The sequence below is a fragment of the Dromaius novaehollandiae genome, chromosome 8, assembly GCF_036370855.1.
Source record: "Dromaius novaehollandiae isolate bDroNov1 chromosome 8, bDroNov1.hap1, whole genome shotgun sequence".
Taxonomy (NCBI): Eukaryota; Metazoa; Chordata; class Aves; order Casuariiformes; family Dromaiidae; genus Dromaius; species Dromaius novaehollandiae.
The window spans coordinates 25,659,801-25,683,476 of record NC_088105.1 but is presented as its reverse complement, the minus strand read 5'-3'; the positions used below and the strand labels follow the sequence as shown (position 1 = coordinate 25,683,476).

At 36.1% G+C, this 23,676-nt stretch overlaps 1 protein-coding gene and 1 long non-coding RNA gene across 5 annotated transcripts in view; one reads left to right on the top strand and one right to left on the bottom strand.

Annotated features, from left to right (window-relative positions):
• The window catches only part of DNAI3 (dynein axonemal intermediate chain 3), a 31,628-nt gene that overhangs the window by 3,307 nt on the left and 4,645 nt on the right, over positions 1 to 23,676 (top strand). For 3 of the 4 annotated variants that reach the window (XM_026116554.2, XM_064515975.1, XM_026116556.2), the window contains 17 exons: positions 2,848 to 2,981; positions 4,323 to 4,364; positions 9,384 to 9,565; positions 10,127 to 10,231; positions 11,097 to 11,264; positions 13,134 to 13,333; positions 13,623 to 13,739; positions 14,401 to 14,591; positions 15,545 to 15,669; positions 15,769 to 15,858; positions 16,460 to 16,549; positions 17,186 to 17,314; positions 18,672 to 18,745; positions 20,430 to 20,577; positions 21,339 to 21,426; positions 22,315 to 22,445; positions 23,283 to 23,346. In XM_026116554.2, coding sequence (XP_025972339.2) covers positions 2,864 to 2,981; positions 4,323 to 4,364; positions 9,384 to 9,565; positions 10,127 to 10,231; positions 11,097 to 11,264; positions 13,134 to 13,333; positions 13,623 to 13,739; positions 14,401 to 14,591; positions 15,545 to 15,669; positions 15,769 to 15,858; positions 16,460 to 16,549; positions 17,186 to 17,314; positions 18,672 to 18,745; positions 20,430 to 20,577; positions 21,339 to 21,426; positions 22,315 to 22,445; positions 23,283 to 23,346 — 2,062 coding nt within the window. In that variant the 5' untranslated portion in view covers positions 2,848 to 2,863. Of the gene's footprint in view, positions 1 to 2,847; positions 2,982 to 3,551; positions 3,577 to 4,322; positions 4,365 to 9,383; positions 9,566 to 10,126; positions 10,232 to 11,096; positions 11,265 to 13,133; positions 13,334 to 13,622; positions 13,740 to 14,400; positions 14,592 to 15,544; positions 15,670 to 15,768; positions 15,859 to 16,459; positions 16,550 to 17,185; positions 17,315 to 18,671; positions 18,746 to 20,429; positions 20,578 to 21,338; positions 21,427 to 22,314; positions 22,446 to 23,282; positions 23,347 to 23,676 lie in introns of those variants that run through there. The other variant, XM_064515976.1, reaches the window with a different exon arrangement.
• LOC135329044 (uncharacterized) lies at positions 5,967 to 11,169 on the bottom strand. Its single transcript, XR_010390225.1, has 3 exons — positions 11,043 to 11,169; positions 6,938 to 7,030; positions 5,967 to 6,809 (listed from the first exon to the last, which is right to left on the bottom strand). It is a non-coding gene; the product is annotated as an uncharacterized LOC135329044 (long non-coding RNA).

The window sequence follows — 23,676 nt, the reverse complement described above, 5'->3', positions numbered from 1 at the left end:
TGTGCTTCCATTGAAGTTTTGGAAGTTCTGCCCTTGCTTTCTTTGGAGGCCTTAACTGTTTCCTAACCACTGACAGTCATGTGCCAACAAGATGACAAATGGGCAGATCCGATATGTTATTGGGGATATTGCAGAAGGGGATATGTAACTAGTACTTTTCTAACCGTTCTGGCTATATCTGTCTGTTTTCCAGTTGATTAGGTTCTGTGCTCATAGATGGAACCATAAACAGTCCTTATTGATTACTGTATTAATTTACAGTGCTTAAAAAGGGACACTTTTTGTATAAGTATATGCACCCACACACACACTGTCACCCGCTGCCTTCACCAGCACTTCACCTGTTATCTGTATACTGCTATGTGTACCTCTACACCTGATTCCTTCAGTTAAAGAAATTACTTGGAAACTGTTTTCACTTTTTTTTAAAGGGAAAAGCTTTAACTGTTTTTATAGGTAAAATATTTTTTAAGTCAGTCAAAGGAAAGGGGAATTTTTTACTTGCAAGTTATTCTACTAAAAATAGCCATGTGATTTATCTCAGGCCTTTCAATGTTTCCTCTACTCATATGACTTAGAGTTTATATTACTCAGTAAGAAGAACTCAAAATTTCCAAATTTGCTTTGCTTCAATATATAATAAGGAAATGGTAAAGTAAGAATGTGACTGTAATTTATATAATGAGATGGTTCATATTGTCCTCCAACTAATTTCGTGGGCCTCTCCTCCTATTCTGGAGAGCATTGCCTCTTTTAACTAGCAGCATCAAAGTCTTATTTCAAGGTAGAGTAGCCACAGAATTCCTTTATAAAACGGGCCACAAGGTTTTATTTGAAATATACAATGGGGTGGAGAGGAAATGGCTTCAAGAAAAAAAAAAGAGAGCAAGAGAGCAAAAATTAGCCTCTTTTAGCCATCTGAAGTGACATACAGTCTTTAAGTTAGCCCTAAATCTTTTCCAAACAAGTGTTTCAGAACTTTAAGCATATTGTTCAGTGTAGAGGTTCCTTTTAAATACTACAATTTGGCAAATGTATTAAATGTGAATGTTAGATGTGATAAATGTATTGTCAATGTTTGTAGTCTCACATCTTAGGAAAAAGGCTGTGAGAACAAGGGCAGGAAAATCTCCCAACTTTCTCCTTACAGTCATTATACATGATTTACTTGAACATTTTTTATTTGTCTTCCAAAAAAATCTCTTGCAAGGCAAAAGTTTCAGAATGTTGAAACATTAATCTGTTTTGTGCTGGGGTTATCCTTTTTGGCAAAAGCAGGAAGTCTAAGTTAATACAGTTCAAGAGATGAAATAATCAAGGGGACCATATTTGCCATAATCACTAGTGAAAAAGACAACTATCTGATTCTGCTCTCATTAAAATCAATAGCAAAATTTATCTTGAATTCATGAGAATTTAATATAGGTCCCAAGTCCAAGCTATTACATGACCTATATCTTGTCATCAGTGACCATCTCCAAACTGAAATTTGGATTGGGAGCTAAAATTATACTGCTTACTTCTAGAGTATTTGACAACTGTGTTATAAAACAGAGAAATGCCATGCTTCTCAGTCGGGGAATGAAAGACAAACTCGAGGCAGAAAGACTATTGAAATTGCAGATGCACAGACCATGCTGTATTTGCTTTAATGTTCACACTTTTTTTAGGCCTTTTGATTGTGGAAGTCTGTCAAGATACAACACTTTTTATAAACTCACCTTTTTGCCTGAAGCCCTTTGATGGTAAATGTGTGTCCACATGTCCAAGACGACCAGCTGTATCTCCTGTTGGAGGTCATCAGAAATAGCTGTTATACCATGACACAGGTGTTAAAGGTGCAGACTCTTTCTGTGCTAGAACTGCATCTGCCTTCCTGTTGTTGCTGTTAGTATTCGGAATACAGTAGGTGCATTGTAGATATTAAATAAATAGCTCCTCTCCCAGTCAGCTTATAGTCTTAACAAAAAGAGTAGGGGACATGGGAGAGGAGGAGGGAAGGTTCAGCTCCCTAGAGAGGCTTGTGGCAGAGACCAAGAATCTCATTGTCCTTGTCCTAGTTAAATGCATCTAATTATTCTATAATATCAAACAATTTTCAGTACTCTCCGTAACAAAATTTGGACCATCCTCATTTAGTTGTTTTATTGGATGCTATGTGTTTATCTTCCACATGATGGTGCTGGAGCTGTGTTTTGTGGGGGGGTCCTCTCCAGTCTGTACAGTTGGCAGGCTGCATTTAATTTCATTCCTTGCGGTGGAACAAGTCAGCAAGCGTTGCTATTCTCATCCCTCTTCTAGATATTGGGAGGGAGAAGAGCAAATGAAACAAGGTAGCCTTCTGCACAGTATAGTCTTCAGCTGCATGGTTGTTGGCTGTGATTGAACCTGCAGCTTTTTTCCAAGTTTGGCCTCCACAGAGCTACGCAGACAAATGAAATGGAAATAAAAATGCACAAAATGCTTTGTGCAGCTGTGTAATGATTTATACTTAAAGGACATTGAGACAAATATTTACCACTACAGAATTTTCACCTGTGCTCTTTACACAGTAGCTCAGGTTCCTAGATTTCTTTGTGAGTAAAACCTATCCTATTTAAAACTTTCACTGTTTTGGATAATCAGTTTCATACTTAATCACCCTGGGTAGAAGGAGTGTTTCCAGGTGTTACATATCAGATCTAAATAGATTAAGTTTGGGAATTAAAATTCTGCAGCATACCTCTGGGTTTAGATGAAAATAATATTTTACTGATAAACTACAGAAAGTTGTGGGCCAGATTTTCACTCAGGCGAGGTACATTACATTGTATGTTTACAACTCATTGATGATATATACCTTTCTAGAAAGAAGTCTGAAAAAATGTCAAAAAATCTCATATCCAGCAAGTCCTCCTTAAAAAGTCCAAAAGGCTCAGCAAAGAAACAGAAAGGTGAAAACAAAGCTAAGGAATCCTCCAAAGGAAAACGAAAACAGATTGGTATGTATGGTATTGCAATAATGAAGCAGTAAGCTGGTTTCACATGACAGCTACCTTAATTATTTTGGGCCCAAGCATTTCATTAAATGTGAGAAAAATTATAATATGCTACTTTATGTAAACAACTGAAAGATCTATGATTACTGATTATGATTCTGTAACCAAAACATGGAACATAACAAAGCTACATTATGATATTTACACTTTTTCTTGGTAGTTTAATAGTTTGTGCTGTCACAGAAAGAATATTGAATGGGAACTTGGAAAGCTTAATATGTAGGTGTGGGGAGCTTCAAAGATTAACTTAGTCAAGGGAGCTAGCATCAGGCACAGAGAGGTATCCCCAGGAGCAGGAGTTTAGGTGATCGGGATCACACTAGGAAGGTACAGTAGTAGATTTTGAAAACAAATCTCACAATTTAATTGCAGTGCATTTTATTACATTTTTATGAGATGTGATGAGATACTACCTCAGTTGTGCCGTTTATAAAGTTTACAGTTAATGAAGTGTAAGCTAATGTGGCTTTGCTATATATATATATATATATATTTTTTTTTCTTTTTTTTCAGTGATTCATGCACATTCACAGAAAGGGTGAGAATATACTCTTGCTGTTCCCCGCCCCCCCCCCCCCCCCCCCAACACACACACAGTGGCAGCCACTTCCCTGAAGCCTGGTATCTCTTTTTAATCACCTTTTCCCTTCCAAGTAATTAATAGCTGTTGTGCTGCAGAGAACACTGCACCTCAATGCTAATCTCCTCCTATCCTACCTAACTGTGAAGTTTGCAGACCCTCTCTCAGGGGCTGGAGCATGCCTGACTCCTGCAGCTCCCTGCCATCCCGAGCGAGCCTGCCCACTGAGAGACGTGACATCTGCTCCTTTCTGCACAACTGCCAGTTCTGCTACTGTATGTTAGGGAGCCTTGTCCATTTATCACCTCTTTACATGACATGTTTTGCATGGTAAGTGACCCAGGCAGATGCTATCAGGTAACAGTCACTGCACTTTTCAGAGCACAGAAGCTGCAGTGCACATCACAAAATGAGAGCTTTCTTATGTTGAGCATCTGCTCACAACAAAAAAAGAGTTTTAAATTTCTGTAGTTTCAGAGAAATGCTAGCATGTCCTTAACACACACACTTTATTTTACAAGAGTTCACTCTTTTTGTGTGTTAACTTGAATTGAACAGAAATTATTTCTTTTCCTCTTCACAGATTAGTTTTAAATATATATAAACATTTTGAACACTGTCCTGACAAGGAAAGGATTGTATATTGCTAGTTAATTTGTTAGGAAGAGAAATTACTGATTTAATGTCATGCTGTTATATTTCAGATAAAAAGGATGAAGAAGTTAATCTATCTATGGCTAGTATAGGTAAGTGCTATGATGATTTGGGTTTATAGTAATAATTTTGTAGAGGAACTAGGATGAGGGGAATTAAAGATCATTACAACAGAATTATAGGATGCAAATTACTTGCACTTAGTAATAGTTAAGCAAATGAAAGAAAACCTTGAAATAGTTTTATCATTTTTAGTTTTTCTTCAATCTTTGTCAAACCATTATTAAATCTGATGAGAAAATGTAGATCGTTTGTGGTTTTTAATCATATATATCAATACACATTGATTCAGTAGGATGACACTTTGTAGAACAAAATAACATCTACCACTGAAAAGTCACAAGATATCAAATGCTTCTTGCCAGTTATCAGCAAGAAAAATGCAGTTTTACTTTAAGTGTGGCCAAAGTTATGAGATAAAATATGAAATTATTTGAATTGAAATATATTGCTTTACCTTAAACACCATTTTTTTTTAACTGTTTCTTCACATCTCTAGTTAGGCTTTTTGTCTGACCTGATTTTTGCAATTTTTCCTTATGTATAATGTATAACTTACATTGATGTCAATGTAAATTTAATGTATGGTTTACAGGAACAGCTCAAAGTGTCATCTTCCTAATTAGCTTTTAATGGTGCAGCTTTTATTGCTAAAAGCAATAATGTGGTGAACTAGAACTATACAAACCAGGTAATTTTTAAAGAAAACACAAATCACTCTTGCCTCAGTGAAAGTTGCACTCTCTAATTAGGTTCACCCAAATAGGTAGGCTGTAAATAATGGAAATGGACAATAAGTGATCCCTCAGATGACAAAAGTGTTACTTTAAAAATATTTATGGTGATCCTGGAGATAATTAGTATTGGCTTTAAGAGAGAACTTTAACTCCGCCTAGTGGCAAATCAAGTTAGATTTGTATTATTACATAATAGTTAAAAGCAGGAAACAAATCTTACTCTATATATATATATACACAGACACTGTCTGTGCAGTATTTAAACTTTAAGCATGTCGGCTCCTTAGTGTAAGACCTTCAGTTGTCTTAGAACTTTTTGTCCCTTTGTGAAGGGATAATAGTGCAAAGTAAGAGCTGTGAACTGTTACAAATCATATGAATACAATTTACTACTATAACACAAAGTGAAGCCTCTTACTAGATGCTATGCTTTTTACTGGAAAAAGCAGCATTCAGTAAAAATACTCATATTAGTAAGAATTCCAGTATCAGCTCCTTTTGTTATAATATAGAACCTTTTAGACTGAAAGATGCACATACTTTCATTCTGATCATTACTTTGTTTTTAAATTGGATTTACAACAATTGAGCAGTGAAGAAAACATCATTTAGACTATGTGTCCCACTCTGTCCTCTCCCCTAATGCTGTCTATTGTATTTTCCTTAGCTTTAATGCATGCTTGTATTGTTTTATTTAACATTGAAAACTGTATCTCTTTGAGAAAAATTTTTAACATCAACATTTGTGGACAAAACTGTATGTATCTGAGTAAAAATAATTTATCAAACAAACTTCTTGAGAAACAATTACTCCTGGTTAGGATTTTTGATGCATCTCCCCCCCCCCCCCAAAAAAAAAATCTAATTTTTCAGTTTTACTTTAATTTATTTTGAGCCATAGGAATCTTCTCTTCTGCAAAAATTTCACATAAGAGGTAATCAAAAACTGTTGTAAGAATTGGGAAGTTAGGTTTATGAATTTTCTTTAGGTTCTGGACCTCTTAATTGCACTAGCCACATAAACCAACTCTGAGGACTGTGATATGTTCACATTTGCTGTTCCTTTGCTCCTCCTGTGCATTCTGGCCTGTGGGCCATCTGTGTATGGCAGAGGATGAAAGTCATACCATGTTTGGTGCACAGCTCTGAGGTTTCTATTCTCTTGGCTTGTGAGAGCATAGCTGGCAAAGAGGATGCCTTCTTAGTCATGGTTTGGATGGAAGGTATTACACTGTAAGGAATGGGGACTGTTTCACCTCACAGTACTGAATATTTACATACTTTAAAAAGTAAGTGTAACTTGCAGTGCCAATATGTTGAAATGTAAAGCGTGCCTCTACGCTTGTACTAGAATTTCAGTCTGTTTCCTAATGACTTCCTAATGAAGGATGCCTCATGCCCCTGGCTAGTGGGACCTGGGACCAGATCAACTTTTCAGTTGCTTAAAGGAGTAAGTGTTTTAGATCACCCTAGATTAAACACTTCTTCTCAGTGTGGTCTCACAGCCAAACTGATAAACTAAAAAAGGATCCAGGTCTTGGACACATTAGCTACAGGGATTAGATGTCAAAGAGACAAGCACAGGCATTCCAGAAGACAAACCAGAGCTGACTTGGTCTGGTCTTACCAATAGTGAGGTTGGACCAGATGGCCTCAGAGGTTCTTCCCAACCAGTATTTCTATGATGCTGGGATTCTTGGAAACATCCAGCATCCTGTAAATCACAGAAATCTTGGAAATCTGTGAGACATGGAGAAAGAAAGCAGTGCAATATTGACTACAACTTGTGAAGAAAGAGTACTAATAAACTGCACATGCCTATTTTCTGTATGCTACAAAATAACTAGTGAATGCCAAGTAAACCATACCTGGAATACTGCAGGGTGCACCCACGGTTTTCTTAGCATTTCATTAATTTTAGTGGATGACTATGGCAGAGTGGGTGCAGTGGAGGAACAGCACTGAAAGGGTTTAAAGGATAAATGTCAGATTCATCAAACATTATGTATTATGTGATAGGCTTATGCAGAGATTTAGCTTCCTGGATGATAGAGATTAAGAAGGATTTATTGTTTTGTCAGTTCTAGATGGCTTAGGATAGGGATGGCTTCTCAAAACATGCATAGCCAGCTGGTCAATATCACCACTTTAGCTATATCCACTTCAATTCAAGTTATACAAAAGAAGAAAAAAAAATGCCACAGGTGCTATGAATTCTGATAATACATTAAATATATCAAGTAAACAAAGAAAATAGAATAAACCAAGAAATATAGATGGTATCAGCTATTATCACAAAACCAGTCCATTTCAGTACCTAATAAAAATCCCATGTATAAGTATCCCTGAATCCTTTCCATTTCTGAGTTAGTCAAAAAAAAAAAAAAATGCAATGTGAATGTCTGCTAGCCTTCTCAGACAAAAGTATAGTGGCATTCATGAAGAATACTCATATTTGAGTATTTTACTCATATGACAGCTATGAGACATACAGCTTGAATCTGCTACCATGGCAGTATTGGCAAGGTAGAAGAGAGTCTCTCAGGCAGGCAAGATCCAGCTAGCTGGGTCTATACAGTTCTTAGTCACTTATGTCTGTTATATAGCCAGAAGGCAGAACATGTAATTTGTGAAGGACCATTGTTACATACATATGGCTGATGTACACTTAACGAGAAGCCCGGGGTACTGTGTCCTAACGTCAAATTCTGAGTGGCTGCAAAGCATAGTCCTTGCTCACCTAACTGTACCCATCCTCGCTAGAAATACTAAAGATAACAGTGCCAGAGTGAGGATAATAATTAGCTGTCTTGGTCTGAATCAATAGGAGTGAACCTGACAGAAGTCACATGCACAGCAAACAACAGAGATATATTCTCCATGAAAGCAGAAAATAATCTTATATCTGGTTTGAAGCTCAGGAACCTTGCTTCAGTCTCACATAATAGTTAAAAAAAAAAAAGATTCAACTACACTCTGAACTGGATGAGTGGAAGATGAAAGTCCCAAATCAGAAAAGCATGCTTATTTGGAATGGTATTTAAGCCTTATCTAGACTAAACATTGGCTCTACATGGTACAGCTCTATAGGGAAGAACTAGAGTATATATTGGAAGGATTTCTTAAATCAGAATCATGCAGTTGTGTCCTTAGTGTATTAAAAACAGTTAATTTGTGACTGTTCACCAATGCTCTTAATGACCCATTGAACAAGAGAGAAGACCGCCACCACACAACCTGTGATACCCCCATCTGAGACTTCCTGTTAAACAGGACGCCTATCTTCCCCCCACCCCCAAGATGAAAGAACAGACTCAGGAGACGACAGTTCTGTCAACAACATGAGTACTGCCTTAGGTATATAAACACATCTTCAGAATTAACAGTAGTAAAGACAGCAACTAAATTAATGGATGTAAAAGTCAATGCCTGTTCTTTACCTATTATCGAAAGTTAGATAGCCAGTATTATTAAACTACATGATTTCCATTTTGGAAAGATAAAGATCAAAGTTCTCCTAGAAATTGCTTTATTGCAAAAACTTTTACATAATTAAAAAATAAATGGTAAATATAAAGACCCTCCATTTGACAAATTGTCAACATCCAGAGCCACACAGTTTTCCATAAGAGGTTTCTTTTAATTCTGCATTCCCTTCCCCGGCTGGCTTTCAGTAGCCAGAACTAAACTGAAAATACAGACCGTGGCCTGATGTTCTTCTAGCCCACTCAAAAGTTTTAAAAATAATGAAATCAGAGCAGACAACACAAAACAGTTTTTCCTGTATATGTAACTTTGGGCCTATAGAGGAAGGTTCTGTAAACTTAAACTTTGTAAAATTCATCCTTAAACAAACAAAATGATTTTGCATAATAGGAAGGAGTTTCATCAGTGAAAATTAAACAGGCCATAGATTTGTCAGCCTTTATACCAACCTAAAAACCGCAAGGAGATCAGATTTGCTACTGTCACCATCAAAACGAGCAAATGCTGGTGTGATTTCTTTTCATTTTCCTTTGCCTATGAATTCAGATTTCTTTTCACTTTCCCTTTTCTTTTTTTTAAGAAAGCTTATATTAGGAATAATATACATTCATTAAGGAAAAAATGTGAGGGAGCGTCTTTTCAAAGATAAACAAAATTAGTATAATTTGCACTCCCTGCCTCCCCATGTACCAAAACCTATGAGCCCAGAGATTTCAGGGCATTCTGCTAGGAAACTCAAACAATAATTCAGAAATTATTATTAAGCTACATGTTTATGTTTAAATAACACTCTGAATGTTTGTCATGCAATTTTGCTTTCTTTCACAGGCCACCCAGAAATCTTTCCCTTAGTTTTCACTACACAGACCCAAGAAATCTTTAATTGCCGAGTTGATAAAGATGTCACAGAAGAAAACCGTTTCAAACTTATTAAAAAAGAGGACATCATTGAGGACCTGAAAACAAGAGCAGCAGTTTCTGATTTCCACCCTGTCAAAAAACTTGTCATAGTATGTAGTGTATTTCATTCTCACTTTAAGACTTTACTCCCTCAGAACATACATACTTTTAATGGTAAGGTCGGTTTTTGTTTGACCCTTTGCAAATACATGAATGCTGTAATATCCAAAGGTAATAGGTCATGGACCATTGTCACCTCTAAAAGTTTCTCATGGCTCATCACACACCTTTGACTAACTTTAGATTGAAAATATGATAAAAGTAACATAAATGTTACTAGTTTTAATTCTGTGAACTAGCAGAGGTGGACATATTTGGGCTTTCCATGATTTGTGGCTTACTTACTGAGAACCTGTAAAAAACAGTTTCTTTTCTGTTTAAGTCTGTTTATGAAAAATGATTGCTGTTTTATCACACAGTTATGTTTATTACAAAATAGTCTATCTATGCTTTTAAATTAGCACAAAAAATTCTCAGTGAGGACCACAAGATTGATCACGGATGCTGATTTTACACAATGACATTAGTGATAGCTTTGCTAGTAACAGGCTTATGTGTTTTTTGGATGTTGTTTGCTTTCAATTTTCCATTAATTGTTTTAATTGAAATAGGAATATCCAGGGGAAGAACTTCTGGTAGTTTTTGATGCAGAATTGCAGTATGGACAGAACTTTTATCTTGTTGCTACTGAAGAAGCCAAGGAAAACCTTCTGAAGGTAAGGAAATCCAACTACACCCCAGCATTATTCTATCTAAAAATATTTCAGAATCTTGTCTCAGATGTGTTGTTTGGGATTGGTATTGTATTCATAAGCATCTGATGTGCTTGGCGTGCCAGAATATTTCTCTGAAGTTAATCCAACCATGAAAAATACATGCATCACGGTAAAAATGCCCTTTTTTCCAGAGAAAAACAGAACTGAATTTTTGTATTTTCCTTCAGAGGGACCATTATAACCCTTTGTTTCATTTTTATCATAACAGATAATTCCCTCCGCCAGCACCCAGGTTTCCAAGCAAGAAATACAATTAAGAGATTATAATGGCCACCTTCAAAGTAATAGTATACACATTTTTCATAATATGTACATGTAATGTTCTTCAACTCATACCTAAAAATGGTTTTGAATTCTAAATAATTCCAGATACATAGAGGATTCCCGCTTGTGTGGGAAATCATAAAAGAAGGTTTATGGGCATTTTTCAACATGACTGTCACCCAGCATCAGGGGAAGTAACAATTAATAGAAAAGCAAATTGCAATTCCAAGACAGGAAGGCCTAATATAGGAAATCACTGTAAATTCTTTTTTATATAATAGTGATTTTCTTTCAAGACTGTAGTATCTCTCTAGTATTTACAAATTAAATATGTAATATTTGTTGGAAAATTCTAATGCACAGATGGCTGAATGGGGCCTCACTCTGCCCTTGGGTACAACTGAGTGTGGCCAGATTTATTACATTGCGACAACAGTAAAGGCTGTGTGCATTAAGACTGAAAGCTGAGCTTCTAACTCATACTTACATTTTGGTAACAAATTTTTGAACAAGCAGTATTTTCCATTGTTTGATGTCATAGCTTCCAGAAGCTGCAGAAGAAGAAGAAGAGAAAGAAAAAGAAGATGACGAAAATAAAGATGGAACACTAGAAGGGTATGTTTATAAGCCTCCTGTCCGCAAACCTTGGGTTTCCCTTGGCAGCGAAAAGGAAGTTGAAGAAGAATCTGTTAAAGACACTGTTTCAAAGGTCAGAATCAATGCATGTTACTCAATCAAATGAATATCATGAAAGCAAACTTAAAATAATTTCCTTAAAAGCCAGAAAATTGAAAGTTGCCATTGTAGTTTTGCTAGGTGTCTTGTTATATTTCAAAAAAACAAAATAGAAGTAGCTCAACTTTTAAGAAAACTTGAAGTGCTTCAGGAACAATTTTTTATGACTGCCCCCTTCAAATCCTGCAAATAAAGCATATGAGGCTACATGGAACATACTTACTTTTTAAGCTGTAAGATGGGAGTCTTGATCATCTTTGGTCATTAACTGTCTCTGCCACTTTTTGCTCAGTTTAATACCTGGACAGATTATAAATTGAATCACTGTAATTATATTCTAAGGACCTAGTTCTATTTCCATGTAGCCCAATGAACTTTGTTTCATCATATAGGTTGTAGTTAAGTAGTACTTAAAACTTATAAGGGCTCTCAAAGTTAGAGTAGATTATACCAATTACAGTTATTAAAAGCTGACTTTACAAAAGGGCATAGGTAATTAACTACATCTAAATATTATACTTCAAAAATTTTAAGTCCAAAAAGTAGATCCACTTGCAGCTGGCATCTAATTTGTGATGCATTTGGGGTCTGTGAGCATTAAACTGTCCACCAGTGAATTTTACTCATTACCTTACTCTCTGCTCAGGGAACATGGCCAAAATTTTGATAGTTCTCAGCATCTGGACACATTGCTTACACTGAAAAACATGTCCACGTGTTCTGAGGCTAATTCACAAGCTCTAAATTCAAGTCACATTCACAGTACAAGTAGTCTCTGCTCTACCATGCTGGCAAGGTCCACTCAGTAGTATTCTCAGAGCATGCCTGTTAACCGAGGCTTTGTATGAAATGGAGTTTGAGGCAGCAATGATACTCTTTCACATGACAAATCCAGCAATTAAAATCTGCTATTGCCCTATTCCTTCCTTTCCCACCTTCTCATCTTTTCCATCTCTGTCTTGACTCACCTCCTTACCCTTGTCCTGCCATAATTTCCCCCATTTCTGGAGGCAGGCGAGTACTGTAGCCTGTTGGTTTGGGGGCAGAGAGGAAAGTGCTAAGGCCTCAAAATTTTACTCCCTACTTCAACTTATGAAATTTTAAGTATTTTATATTAAGTATAAATTTGGGAGCATTATAAGAGCTGGGCTGTCACATAAAAGGTAAGTGCCAGCCCACATTCTGCTCCAGTTCTGTGGGCTGCTTTGCAAAAAAAGTACCTGGCTATGAATCTCAGGCAAAGACATACCTCCATACGGCTTGGAATCAAACTGCCTCTCTTTGAGGGCAGAACTCCAGTCACAACCCTCCTCCTTTCCTAGTTCTCACTGTAAGTTTTCATATACTAATTTTTGTGGGTCCTCTTCTGGGTGCCTTCCTTTCCCTAGGCACTGCAAGGGAAGCCAAAATACCTCATCCAAATTTAAGAATTGTACTAAGCAGGAAAGTGCTTAAAAAATAGGTCCTGGAAGCCCTCAGCCCTTGGCTGAGCCAAACTCAGCATCACATAAATCCTTGTGTCAATCAAGCCGTTAGACAAAGGTGCAGTTTTGATACCGCATATATTAGAATTTATAATTCTCTTATTCTGCTAGCAGTAATCACAAAAGGCAACTTCTTTGTTCTGGAAATACAAGTATATCTTCTGTTCTGTATACAGGTGATCTGAACATATATGAGTATTTCAGAATTTCAAAATGTAGAAATGTTAGTAAACTCAGCACAAAAAGTCATCCACAGAACTGGTTCTGCAATTATATGAATACCGCCATTTTACAGAATTGACCTTCTCCATCTTGGTCTTTCTCCTCTGCTAATTTCAGAAATATATATATTTTTCCAGATTAAGTATTTGATTTCTCGAGTACGCAGAAAGTTCGGTGCACCAGTTACATTTACTGATAAGAACGCTTCAAGTGTAAAAGACAGTTACATTGAATGTACTTCCTATCAAGACAAAACTTTCAGCATTAAACTGCTTGAAAGAGATGTGGGTGCACAAGTAGTTCCAAAAGTAAGCGAAAACAGTACTCAGACAAAATGGTAAGTGTGAGAAATATTTACCAGTTTATCTTATTTATTAATCTACATGCTATTTCTGATCTCACTTAAAGTTATGTAAATTAACTCAACTCGTCTGGAGCTATTCAGTTGCAAATTGATTATGAGAGCAGAACTGGATGCTCTGTCTGCATCTTTCTTCTCTTGCTCTTCTCTAGAGAGGTTCTAGAAAAACTGAATATATTTAGCTTTTAATTTCTTTCTTAAAAATATTTTTTCTTAAAAATATTTTATATATTTACTTATGTTCAAATTTATTCTGATTGGTTAGGACCTATCCAAAAAATGCAGCCACACAGTATTTTCCTAGAGAGTTCTCAGATGAAGAGAAAGAAGAAAGTCTGTCATCCAAGAAGCTGAAAGAATTTATTACATCAGTACTTTTAAGGTAAGATTACTGCACCAATATACATTAAAGGCTACCTAAAATGATATAAAATACAAGTTATTGGAGACAGAAAGCTAGCTTGGGTGAATCACTGGTCTAATATTGAAATTCTTTTATTTCTGTATATCTTTTTTTGCTTTGTCCCCCCTCCCTTGCTTATTATTTTAATATTGAAGTTAATACTTGTTTTTATAAAAATGAACATGAAATTCGTACCATATTAATGTGAATATTGGTTTAAATAGGTATACAGCTCCTAAATTGATAGTGATGCACCTTTTCAAACAAGCTGCTGAGCTGATCTTTCAGCCACTTTGCTCCCTCAAGTAGAGGCTGATGCAGAGGAGCATAGGTGCTGTCCTGCAGCCCTTAGTCATGGGAGGAGTCCCAGTGTGACACTTTTTGCACAAGAACTGGATAGTAAGCTTCAATGACTTGATCCAAATCAAACTGGAATCACATTCTTGGTAAAATTAGTTGTATTGGGTAGCCTTACATTTGTGATCTATCACTGATGAATTCATACTTCCCTTTTGTTAATAATGTGGTCATAATTTTGTGTAAAAAAAAAAAGTTGTCTCTATTGAAATATGTGTGATTCTACTACTGAGTAGTCACATTTGAATTCTTGAAAGTATTAACTGTTCTTTTCACAAAACAGAATGGAGATTGCATTGCAGCAAAATGAAATTATGAATGTTTTTTTTGATGACTGGAAAGCCCTAGCAGAAGATGAAAGCAGCTATGGTGGCAAGTCGGATGTTTATCTTAAAGAATACCAATCATTTATAGATCTGCACTATCTAAAGGATAGAACCATTAGCTGTGTTTGCTGGCACCCAAACATTTATGGTAATGCAATTAAAATACTCATTTGAGTGATGTATTAGATTACAGCTGTAAAATGTGCATCCTTCATGAAGTTATCAGTCTTCAAACTGAAAAAAAAACCCCAATCAAAACTGCGTTAGTATGTTTGTCTAAGTTGTTGATTTGGGATGAAGGAAAAAATGATACAGACCAATCCTTTGCAGAATTCAGAAAGGCCAAACACTGTGGACCAGTGGTCCCTTGTGATAGTGTATAGCTGGAGATTTTAGGAGGGGGAAATTTCTTCCTTATGAGGCCCATTTAAGTGGGGCTGCAACTGTGCTAGATCCTTCTGTTTGGTGGTGCTGCTTACCCTTCTCCCCACAGCTGGCCCTTGTAGCACGCCTGTTACTGGTGAGGAGTCTTGCAGGCCACAGTGGGATGTGGCTCCACAGAGTGGAGCCAGGGGGCATCCAGAGGCATATGCAATGTCTCCTTCTGCTCTCTATCATGCACTGCTGCTCTATATAGCCATGCTTAAAGGCACAATTGAGTTCTAGATAAATAGCTGCCCAGCATACTAATAGCCAACGTTGCAGCCTCCATGGGAAATATAACTTCAGCTACAAAAAGATTTGATTTCATGATGGATAGCCAAGACTATATTCCGTGTCACATCATTTCAAGTTCAGTGTTATACCATTAAGGAATAGTAGCAAAAAACTTCAGTTCTACCCTCCCCATCCTTCACTTTACAATTCATTCATAAATAGTTGAATCTTAACTAACAAAAATAATGACTTCAGGGTTGATCAAAGAAAAATATAAATACATGCCTTTTTTCTTGTTCTTTGCACTGTATTGAAAAGCATTAAAAGTAAGTCACTCAGAATAATTAATAGTAGGTTGAAAATTGAGCTTAGCCTTCCATGTTTTTTTTTACGTGTCTTAAAATTTATCTTGAAAAAAAATTCTTTTTCTCTCCTCACCATCAGGGATTATAGCAGAGTCAGCAACAGAGAGGCTTTCTTACGAAGAACGAGTTGATCTTTCTGGTAAATTATTGTTGCAGAAATCAGTAATTCTTTTCTGGAGTTTTGCTGATCCTCTCCACCCACAGGTATTTAATCAGGATTTTTAAATGTTCCAAGTGTCCAAATAACAAGAGAACCATCAGTGGGATTGTATTTCTCAACTATTTTGTTTTTCTTCTGTCTAGTTAATGTTGGAGTGTCCCGAAGATATTTACTGCTTTCAGTTCAGTCCAAGTGATCCAAATATCATTGCTGGTGGCTGCTTCAATGGCCAGGTGTTTATTGTCTTTTAAAGAATAAGATTAGATATAGCTTTCTGTATTTTCTCATAGTAGCAAAAGTAAGGGTGAAGGTATTCAACAAATAGTTAAGCCGTAGTGCCACAAGATTTCAGAGATCCAAGAATTCAGAACAACTCTGGTAATAGGATTAAGACATTTCAATGAATAGGGAGGTTTTCTTTCCAGTTCTATCAGTTAATGGTTCATTTAGAAATATACATTCTTCATCTCTATTTCATTTCTATTTTTATTGTGAAATAAGTTATAGAAATTCTCAGATCTTGTACTGAGTCCTGCTAATAAGTTATCTCTGATTACTGTGTAGTTGAGCCATTACTCTAAAATGATTCTTTGTATTACTGATAAATAGGTTAAGCTGTACAGACACTCTGGTTTTGTTTGGTTGAGATAAGTGTATTATTTTAGCTGATTTCATCAGACTGAAGAGTCTACCTTAAAAGACCTTAAAGTTCTAGTACAGAAAGTGAAGTTCCTATTTTTTTTCTGCAAGAAACTAATTATATTTGAAAAATACATTTATAATGAAAATATAAAGAATGAAATAATTCATAATGATACTCATTTCTCATTGCAGGTTGTGCTGTGGGATATTTCTCAATATGAAGAAAAGCTGCGAAATGCAAAAGCTATTGCTAGTGGAATCAAAAAGACAGCTGTTAATTTGGTGAATGCTTCTGTTCTAAATCTATAGCCGTACAACTACAAGTGTGGGATGAAAGGAAGGAAAGTTAGAATATAAATTAATGGGTAAAAATAGGTGAAAGGATCCTGGCTCAAAATAGAGGAATAGGTCATCTTTGCAATGAGGTAATAGATAAGATTATAAGCAGACTGATGAGTTAATGAAATAAACCTATTATCAAAATATCATCTCTACTTGAATAGTCCAGCTTAATAGCTTTACATGTAGCTTTTATTGTTAAAAATAATACTGAAAATGATTCTGGAAATGTATGGACAGAAAGAAGGTAGCTTGGAAGATGAGAAGAGGATTTCAGTGGAAAGGCAGTATCAAGTGGGTAAGCAGAAGAGAGATCTAAGAGCAAAGGAGGAAGTAATAACGTAAGTGGATGTGTACCTGTGAGGCATATTGGAATTATTTTTTAGAGCTTCATATCCATATTTCAGAGCTTTCCATTTTTCCAAAGGGCTCTGTATTAGACCCCTAGAAAGTTTTATAGACTGATCTAAAATATGTGAGGAAGCATTAACAGTATGCAAAAGTAACCTTTCTTCCTTGACACAATTACTATTGTATTTTGAAAATACACTAAGATACCTCTTTTTGAAACATTTCTAGCCATCATTTATACAAGCTCAGCAGAGTGGTACAGGGCCACCTTTAGTGAGATACTGTGCAGTGTCTTCCATAGAATATGGCCATAAAGCAATAATAACAGATATACAGTGGCTGCCAGATTATTTTGAGGTGAGTTTAAGTTTTTTTTCTCTTTACTGTTTTTCTAATCTACTACTTCAGAAATCACAGTGTAAATCAAGATAAAATATTAAAGATTAAATTCCTTGTAATAGACCTCATTATTTCTGACTGCATTTTAAAATGTTAAGTAATTTCAGATCACTTGTTCTGTTTGTTGTGCTTTACAACTGTGCTGTATTGTACTGCAGAAGATTTCTGTAGCTTTACTCATAATTTCATTATTACACTCAGTCTTCTATATCTAAAATATGTTGAATTTCTACTAGGGGTAATCCAGTCTGCCACTAAAAATTCAGAGAAATAGGAATGATGTTACAGTAATTACTTTAATTCACCTAGGTGCTAGGAACCCCCAATTATATTTTCTGTCATATTTTTAAAGCTTCATGATATGTATGGCCTAAGAGTCCAAGATTATTATAAGAGTATTAGATGCTCATTTGCTACCAAACTGCTGCAATTTTCCCAAATTAATTTAAAATGCAAAAACAATCAAATACAAAATAATAATAGTGGAAAAGCAGGTCAGGCTCAAAAAAAAAAAAAAAAAAAAAAAAAAAAAGACATCTTTAGAAGGCTTATGCCTTTGGAACCAAATTTTTAAGGCTTCATACACACTACAGTCCTTAGCAACATGGCCAGAAGAGTGAGGGAAAGGGTACATGTATATGACAAAAAGAAAGCTGATAAAACTGTTCATTATTAAATTAAGTTACAGTGGTACCCATGGATACTAATTGGCACCAGATGTTGTAAAACAAAGAAAAATCTTAGATAGCAGAATGCTCTTTTGTTGTTGTTTTTTTTTGCCAAAGAAAAACAGAAAAATTGGACTTGATAAAGAACACTGATAAAGGAATTACTTTGTCAATATTTAGCAATGTGTACTAGGACATACTTTTTGCTATATAAACACATTTGGGATGTGTTGGATGTGTGTTGGCCTTTTTACAACATTGCAATTTTTATGACACAGTTCCTAATATCACCAGTTTACTATTACATAACAGTGAAAAAGTAAGCAAAATCATATGCAGATCCTAGCCCAGCTTGGCCTGGTTGTGAGAATAACACTTTGACTCCAGGTGGGTGCTGATCAGTGAAAATAGAGTAGAATTCACTCTAAAAAGTGTGGCTGAAACTTTGGTGTATAGTTGATAAATACAGTTTCAGCCCATGTTTATAAATTTAGTAAGTTCTGATTTTCAAACTTTACGCAAGCAGAAACAGTGACTTAAGTTCTAAAAGCCTCATTTTATATGTGTTGAAGTTGTTGCTTAGCTGAGGATAACTTTCAGCTCTCATTTTCATCTTCCCTTGTAATTATTACTATTGTTATTTTTAGGTCAACAGAATGGGCGCTACTTTTGAAAACAGAGCTGGAATTTGTGTGCAGCTTGTAACCTGCTCCCCTGACTGGTATATACAGTACATACTCTACAAGACACCTTCTAAGTTCCTTTGAAAAGCTTTTTAAATGCACCTTATTCTTTCTGTACCCTTAATGTTCTATCATATACTCTCTGATTTAACTAGCACATTTCTGGATTCCTGCCGAGCTATTCCTGTATAGCTGAAATCGTGTCTGCTGAAGACAGTCTCATCAAGTTCTTGACCATTTAAGCCCCTTACAGTGATGGCATTAGGAGTTCATTAGCTGAACAATTTTGTGTGTGAGAGTTTATATTCTGAGTGCACCTTAGGAAGGGTGTTGGCCACTCATATCCTGGCCTGGAGAGCCATACCACCACCTTTACATTCATTATGTGACTCTTGCGCAAAAAGCTATTAAAGACTTTAAGGCCACAGAAATACTGTAAACTGTTTTTAGATTAGGAGAGGTGACATTATTTTGTATGAAATCTCCTCTTTTCTAGACTAAATAGTTATGAAGTTAACAAGCAAATATGTCCTGTGTGAAAGACTTGTAAGGGGCCAGAATGCAAAAAGTAAAAATAAATACTCAGTTTTCATCAAGACAAAAGGCTTATGGCTTCAAGGCTGCATGGCTGGTCTGAATTATAAATATATTTACCAATTGCATCAAGAGGAGCATCAAAATAGGAAAAGCAAAATTTGATGATGCAAAGTTATTTTTCTTAAACAGAAACAGAAAACTCCAAAGAATTCAGTAAGTTAAAAGAATGATTGCAAATACAATTGTCAGTAAATTTGCAATGGAATGAAAGTAATACATACTGAAGAAATAATTTTAAACTACTCACAAACCAGGGCTCCAAATTAGAAGTATTCATTCCAAGTAAGGCAGGGGAGTCTCTACAATGTGGTCCATGAAGAGCACGGGTCCCTGTGCAACTCTTGACAGAAAAGAAAAAGTAATGTCAGCAATGAACTATAAGGAAAATCTATCATTGTCTAGATCAGCTGTGTGAGCGAATGTCCAGAGCGGAGCAACAGGAACAATTAGGAGGCTGGAAGCTCCAGTAAGATGACAAATTTAAGCAAGTGGGACTGTTTGCCTTGAATGTAAGCAAATAAATTAGCACACACAAAAATTAAGAATGAGATCTGATTTGGCTGGCTAGATTACCTGCTACCAGTTTCAGACCATTTCTCTGAACCCCTGGTACTGGCCACAGTCAGCAACAGGATATTGAATTAAATAGTTTAAGACGGCATTTCCTACATTTCTAGGCTGCCTCAGGCTGTGCCTGCTACTACAGTAAGTTGGGCCCAGTGGAGTCATATAACACCCGCTCTTGGGCTCTGGTCCGAGAGTGGATTTCAGCTCCTTAACAGCTCCATAGCCAACTGCAGAGAGCCCAAGTAATTGTACTGTTCACAGGCATAGGAATTTCGCCCAGGTAGTGTGCAACTTTCCGTAAGCAGGCTGAATGAATGCTATTTAGCTGCTTTGGTATAGTTAAAAACTGATGAAATGATAAATGAATGAATATAAGCCATCATGTACAAAGGAAGAAATTCAGTATTTAGTGTTTGCCTGCTTTTCAAAGTCTTTCTCTATTGCTACCTGAAATTTGAAGACAAAAAGTTAAAATACACTTCAAAATATGCTGAAAATTGCACCCAACTTTGAAACAAACAGGGAATAATATTACACAATCACTTTGGTATTATACAGCTCAATATTATTCTGGGATATTCGAGGCACCAAACTTCCCGTCCAACCTTTGTCTGAGAAGGTTAAAGAGGAGAAAATTATTGATGTGCTCCCTGAGTTTCCTGATACTTTTAAGCATCTAGATCTTACCTGGAAACCTCTCATAAAGGTACTGTATACAAATATAGAAGAGAAGGACCAAGCCAAACTGTAAGTATGGCCAGAACTCCGTAGTATTTTATTTTTATTCTTTTGCTTCCTGACCCTTGAATTTTTCCACAAGATTCATGTTCCTGTGAATTTTCTTCTGATGAGGAAATGGAAGAGACTTCAAAGTTCCTCTGCAGCTTCAATAAAAATACTTTGCAAAGCTAACTCACAAGACCTTTAACACAAATGCTTTTTAAAAACTGTAGTAGATGCAAAAGCAGTTGCAATAGTAGTATATATTACTGTCAACCTTTTCAACCACTGTGCTGTCTATTCCAGTGGATGCCAGACTGCGAAGCATGGTCATGATCAGCTGTAATTACCTGAAAAACAGCAAAGTCTGATGAAAATGGTCATAGTTGTTCGTGGGGGAAAAAATTATACTAAAAGTGATCTGTTACATTAAAAAAAGAGGGGGGCTGCTGATCTGTTCTGCTCAGAGTAGCTGCAGCTGATACAGTATTTGAAAAAGCGTGACCACTGGAGCTGGTTTTCTGTTAGCACCATGAGGAAATTCTAATAGGAAAAGGTTAAAACCAGAGATGCCAGATCTGCATTCCTCTCTGTGCCTGCAAAGGAAGCAGCAAAAGCCATTTGTGGAATAATTAAGAATACATTGCAGACTGAAGAGAGCTGTTCCATTACAGCAGAAAGCAATTTAGTCTTGTACCTCGAGGTCTGACAAAATGAGTTATCAGATGCTCTTTTTGTTCTGATCAGATAATCCTGTGCAAGAGTGATACCAGCGTGGACTACAGTCCTATAAGAATTAGTCTAAGGGAACAGCATTATCATTACAAAACACCAGGTAATATTTTTATTACAGCTTATTGGGAAAGAATGTTTTTAATAATCTCATATTTCACCATATACAAAATGAAAGCTAAATAACAAAATGTTCTATAGCTAAATGCATCTAGGGAAAAATGTTTCATACTGGTATTTATCAAAGTATTGTGTATATATATTGAATATGAAAAGAACAGTTCTGTATCCACAGTAACATTGCTAAGTTTCAGTTAATAGTGCACACAGGTCTTCCAGTCTGTACTCCTGAAACAGTAATTCCTTTTCAGTCCCTATAAAATAATCTCTTCAGAAAAAGAGTCCCAGAGTAACAGTATATATAGAAGGTATTTCTGTAATGCTTAGGATAGAGATATTTTATGCTTCACACTTGATAATGGATCAGTTCTCATTATGTTTCTCAGTGGTAGGGACATATTGCTAATATACCTCTGTAAAGCTGGGAAGCTGACACACGGGTAGCACAAGAGTCTGCCTACCTGAGGGAGTGGTTACAAGCCATGCCAGCAAATGCCTTTCTGGCAGCTCAGAGAGAACCAGCCTATTCTAGCGTTGCCAGGATAGCGGTCACTGCTGCCGCTCCATTACCGGGGAGATTTCATGGGGAAACAGTTAACCTGCAGGAGTGCTGCTTTACTTGGCACTTGCCATTAGCTCCTTGTACTTGTAAAATCTCTTTCTCCAAGCTCCATTGAAGGCAGCACTGTATATCTACCTACCTATATATAAAATATGTATACACACACACATACACACTCTATATATGTCTGTCTTCAACTCTCTTCTTGAAATTCCTCTCATTTGTGAACTGTCTTTTTAACACAGATAAATTGTTTGATCATGTAACTTTCAGTTTATAATGAATAATTATATCCATACTTTTTCCCAGATAAAGTGCAATCTCTGAACAGACTAGAAGTACTTGCCAAAGAAAGCCCATATGCGGAGATAAGTGTTCCTTCAGGCAAAACTCTGAGAGTGCTAGAGAATATCTCCACCAACTTTTTTGTTGGAACTGAAGTAAGTGAAAGTAATAGATTACTGTAAAATGTTAATCAAAGATATTTGAAAGATTAAACAAATAGCAGAGTTTTTAGAATTGTATGGACTTACATGTTTTTCTTCAGATGTTAATCAAACAGATCGTTCTGGACATGCCTTTTTTTACTCCTATTTTAATGCATTTCACTCCTTATTTAGAACAATAATAAAACCTTGTATTTGGTAGACTATGAACGCTTATTTCAAGGGCAGAATTAAAAGACATTTCCAAAATGCACTGAACTTAACTACCTCCCTTTGGAAACCCAACAGTACTTTCTTATTCCAGAACCTGTAAGATTCGTAATATTTTTTCAGCACTTCCCCAAATGTCAGGTGAAGGTGTTATTTTACTACCATTTCCTTCACAACTTATTTCTAGTTTCGGAAGCCCCAGCTATTCATAGCCCTCTGCCTATATTTATGAAGAATATGATATAAAATTCCAAAATCTTTCCCAGTTTTGAGTTCATATGGAAACATTTTGCATCCAACCACCTTTTTGCTTCCAGCCACCTTTTGCCCAAATATTGGGGCAAAGTATGTGCTGTAAATACAGAGTACCCAATTCTGCAGGAATGACTGCCTACATACTTCATGATAAGCAAAGCTGCTTTAGCAATGTAAAACTGAAAAAAGTGACACAAAATTTTCCTATTTTCAGTCAGGTTGGGTGCAGATTTTTCTTATAATTTACACAGAGCATATTTAATAATGGTTATAATTAAGTTAAAGTCGTAGCTTAAAAACAAGCAAGTTGGAGATATGTCACCAAGCTCTAACATTAGCATTTATTTGAATTTTCTGGCATCACAGGATGGAGAAGTTATTTATTCTGACTGGAAAATGGAAAGAGATAGTGACTCAGGAAGACTAATTAGTAAGTTCAAGTTTCTTAATACCTGTTTAAACCTTAAAATATCACTAACTTTAAAATAGTTACAGCAGTACTCTGCCTTTTTAATACTCTTGCTCATCTGCTATAATACTGTATTCCACTGATGACAGCAGCGTTCAGCAGCAGGCCCTCAAAATAACATGCAGTTCAACTGCTATGACAGAACAGGAGGAACCCTCTCCAGCATCATAGGTGCATCACTACGTGCCTATTGACACTAAGCATGGAAGTCATACTTCACAGTAGCTAAATTTTGTACAACGTCTGAGGCAATTCCAAAGCCTGTATATTACAAGCAAAATGTTAAGGCTA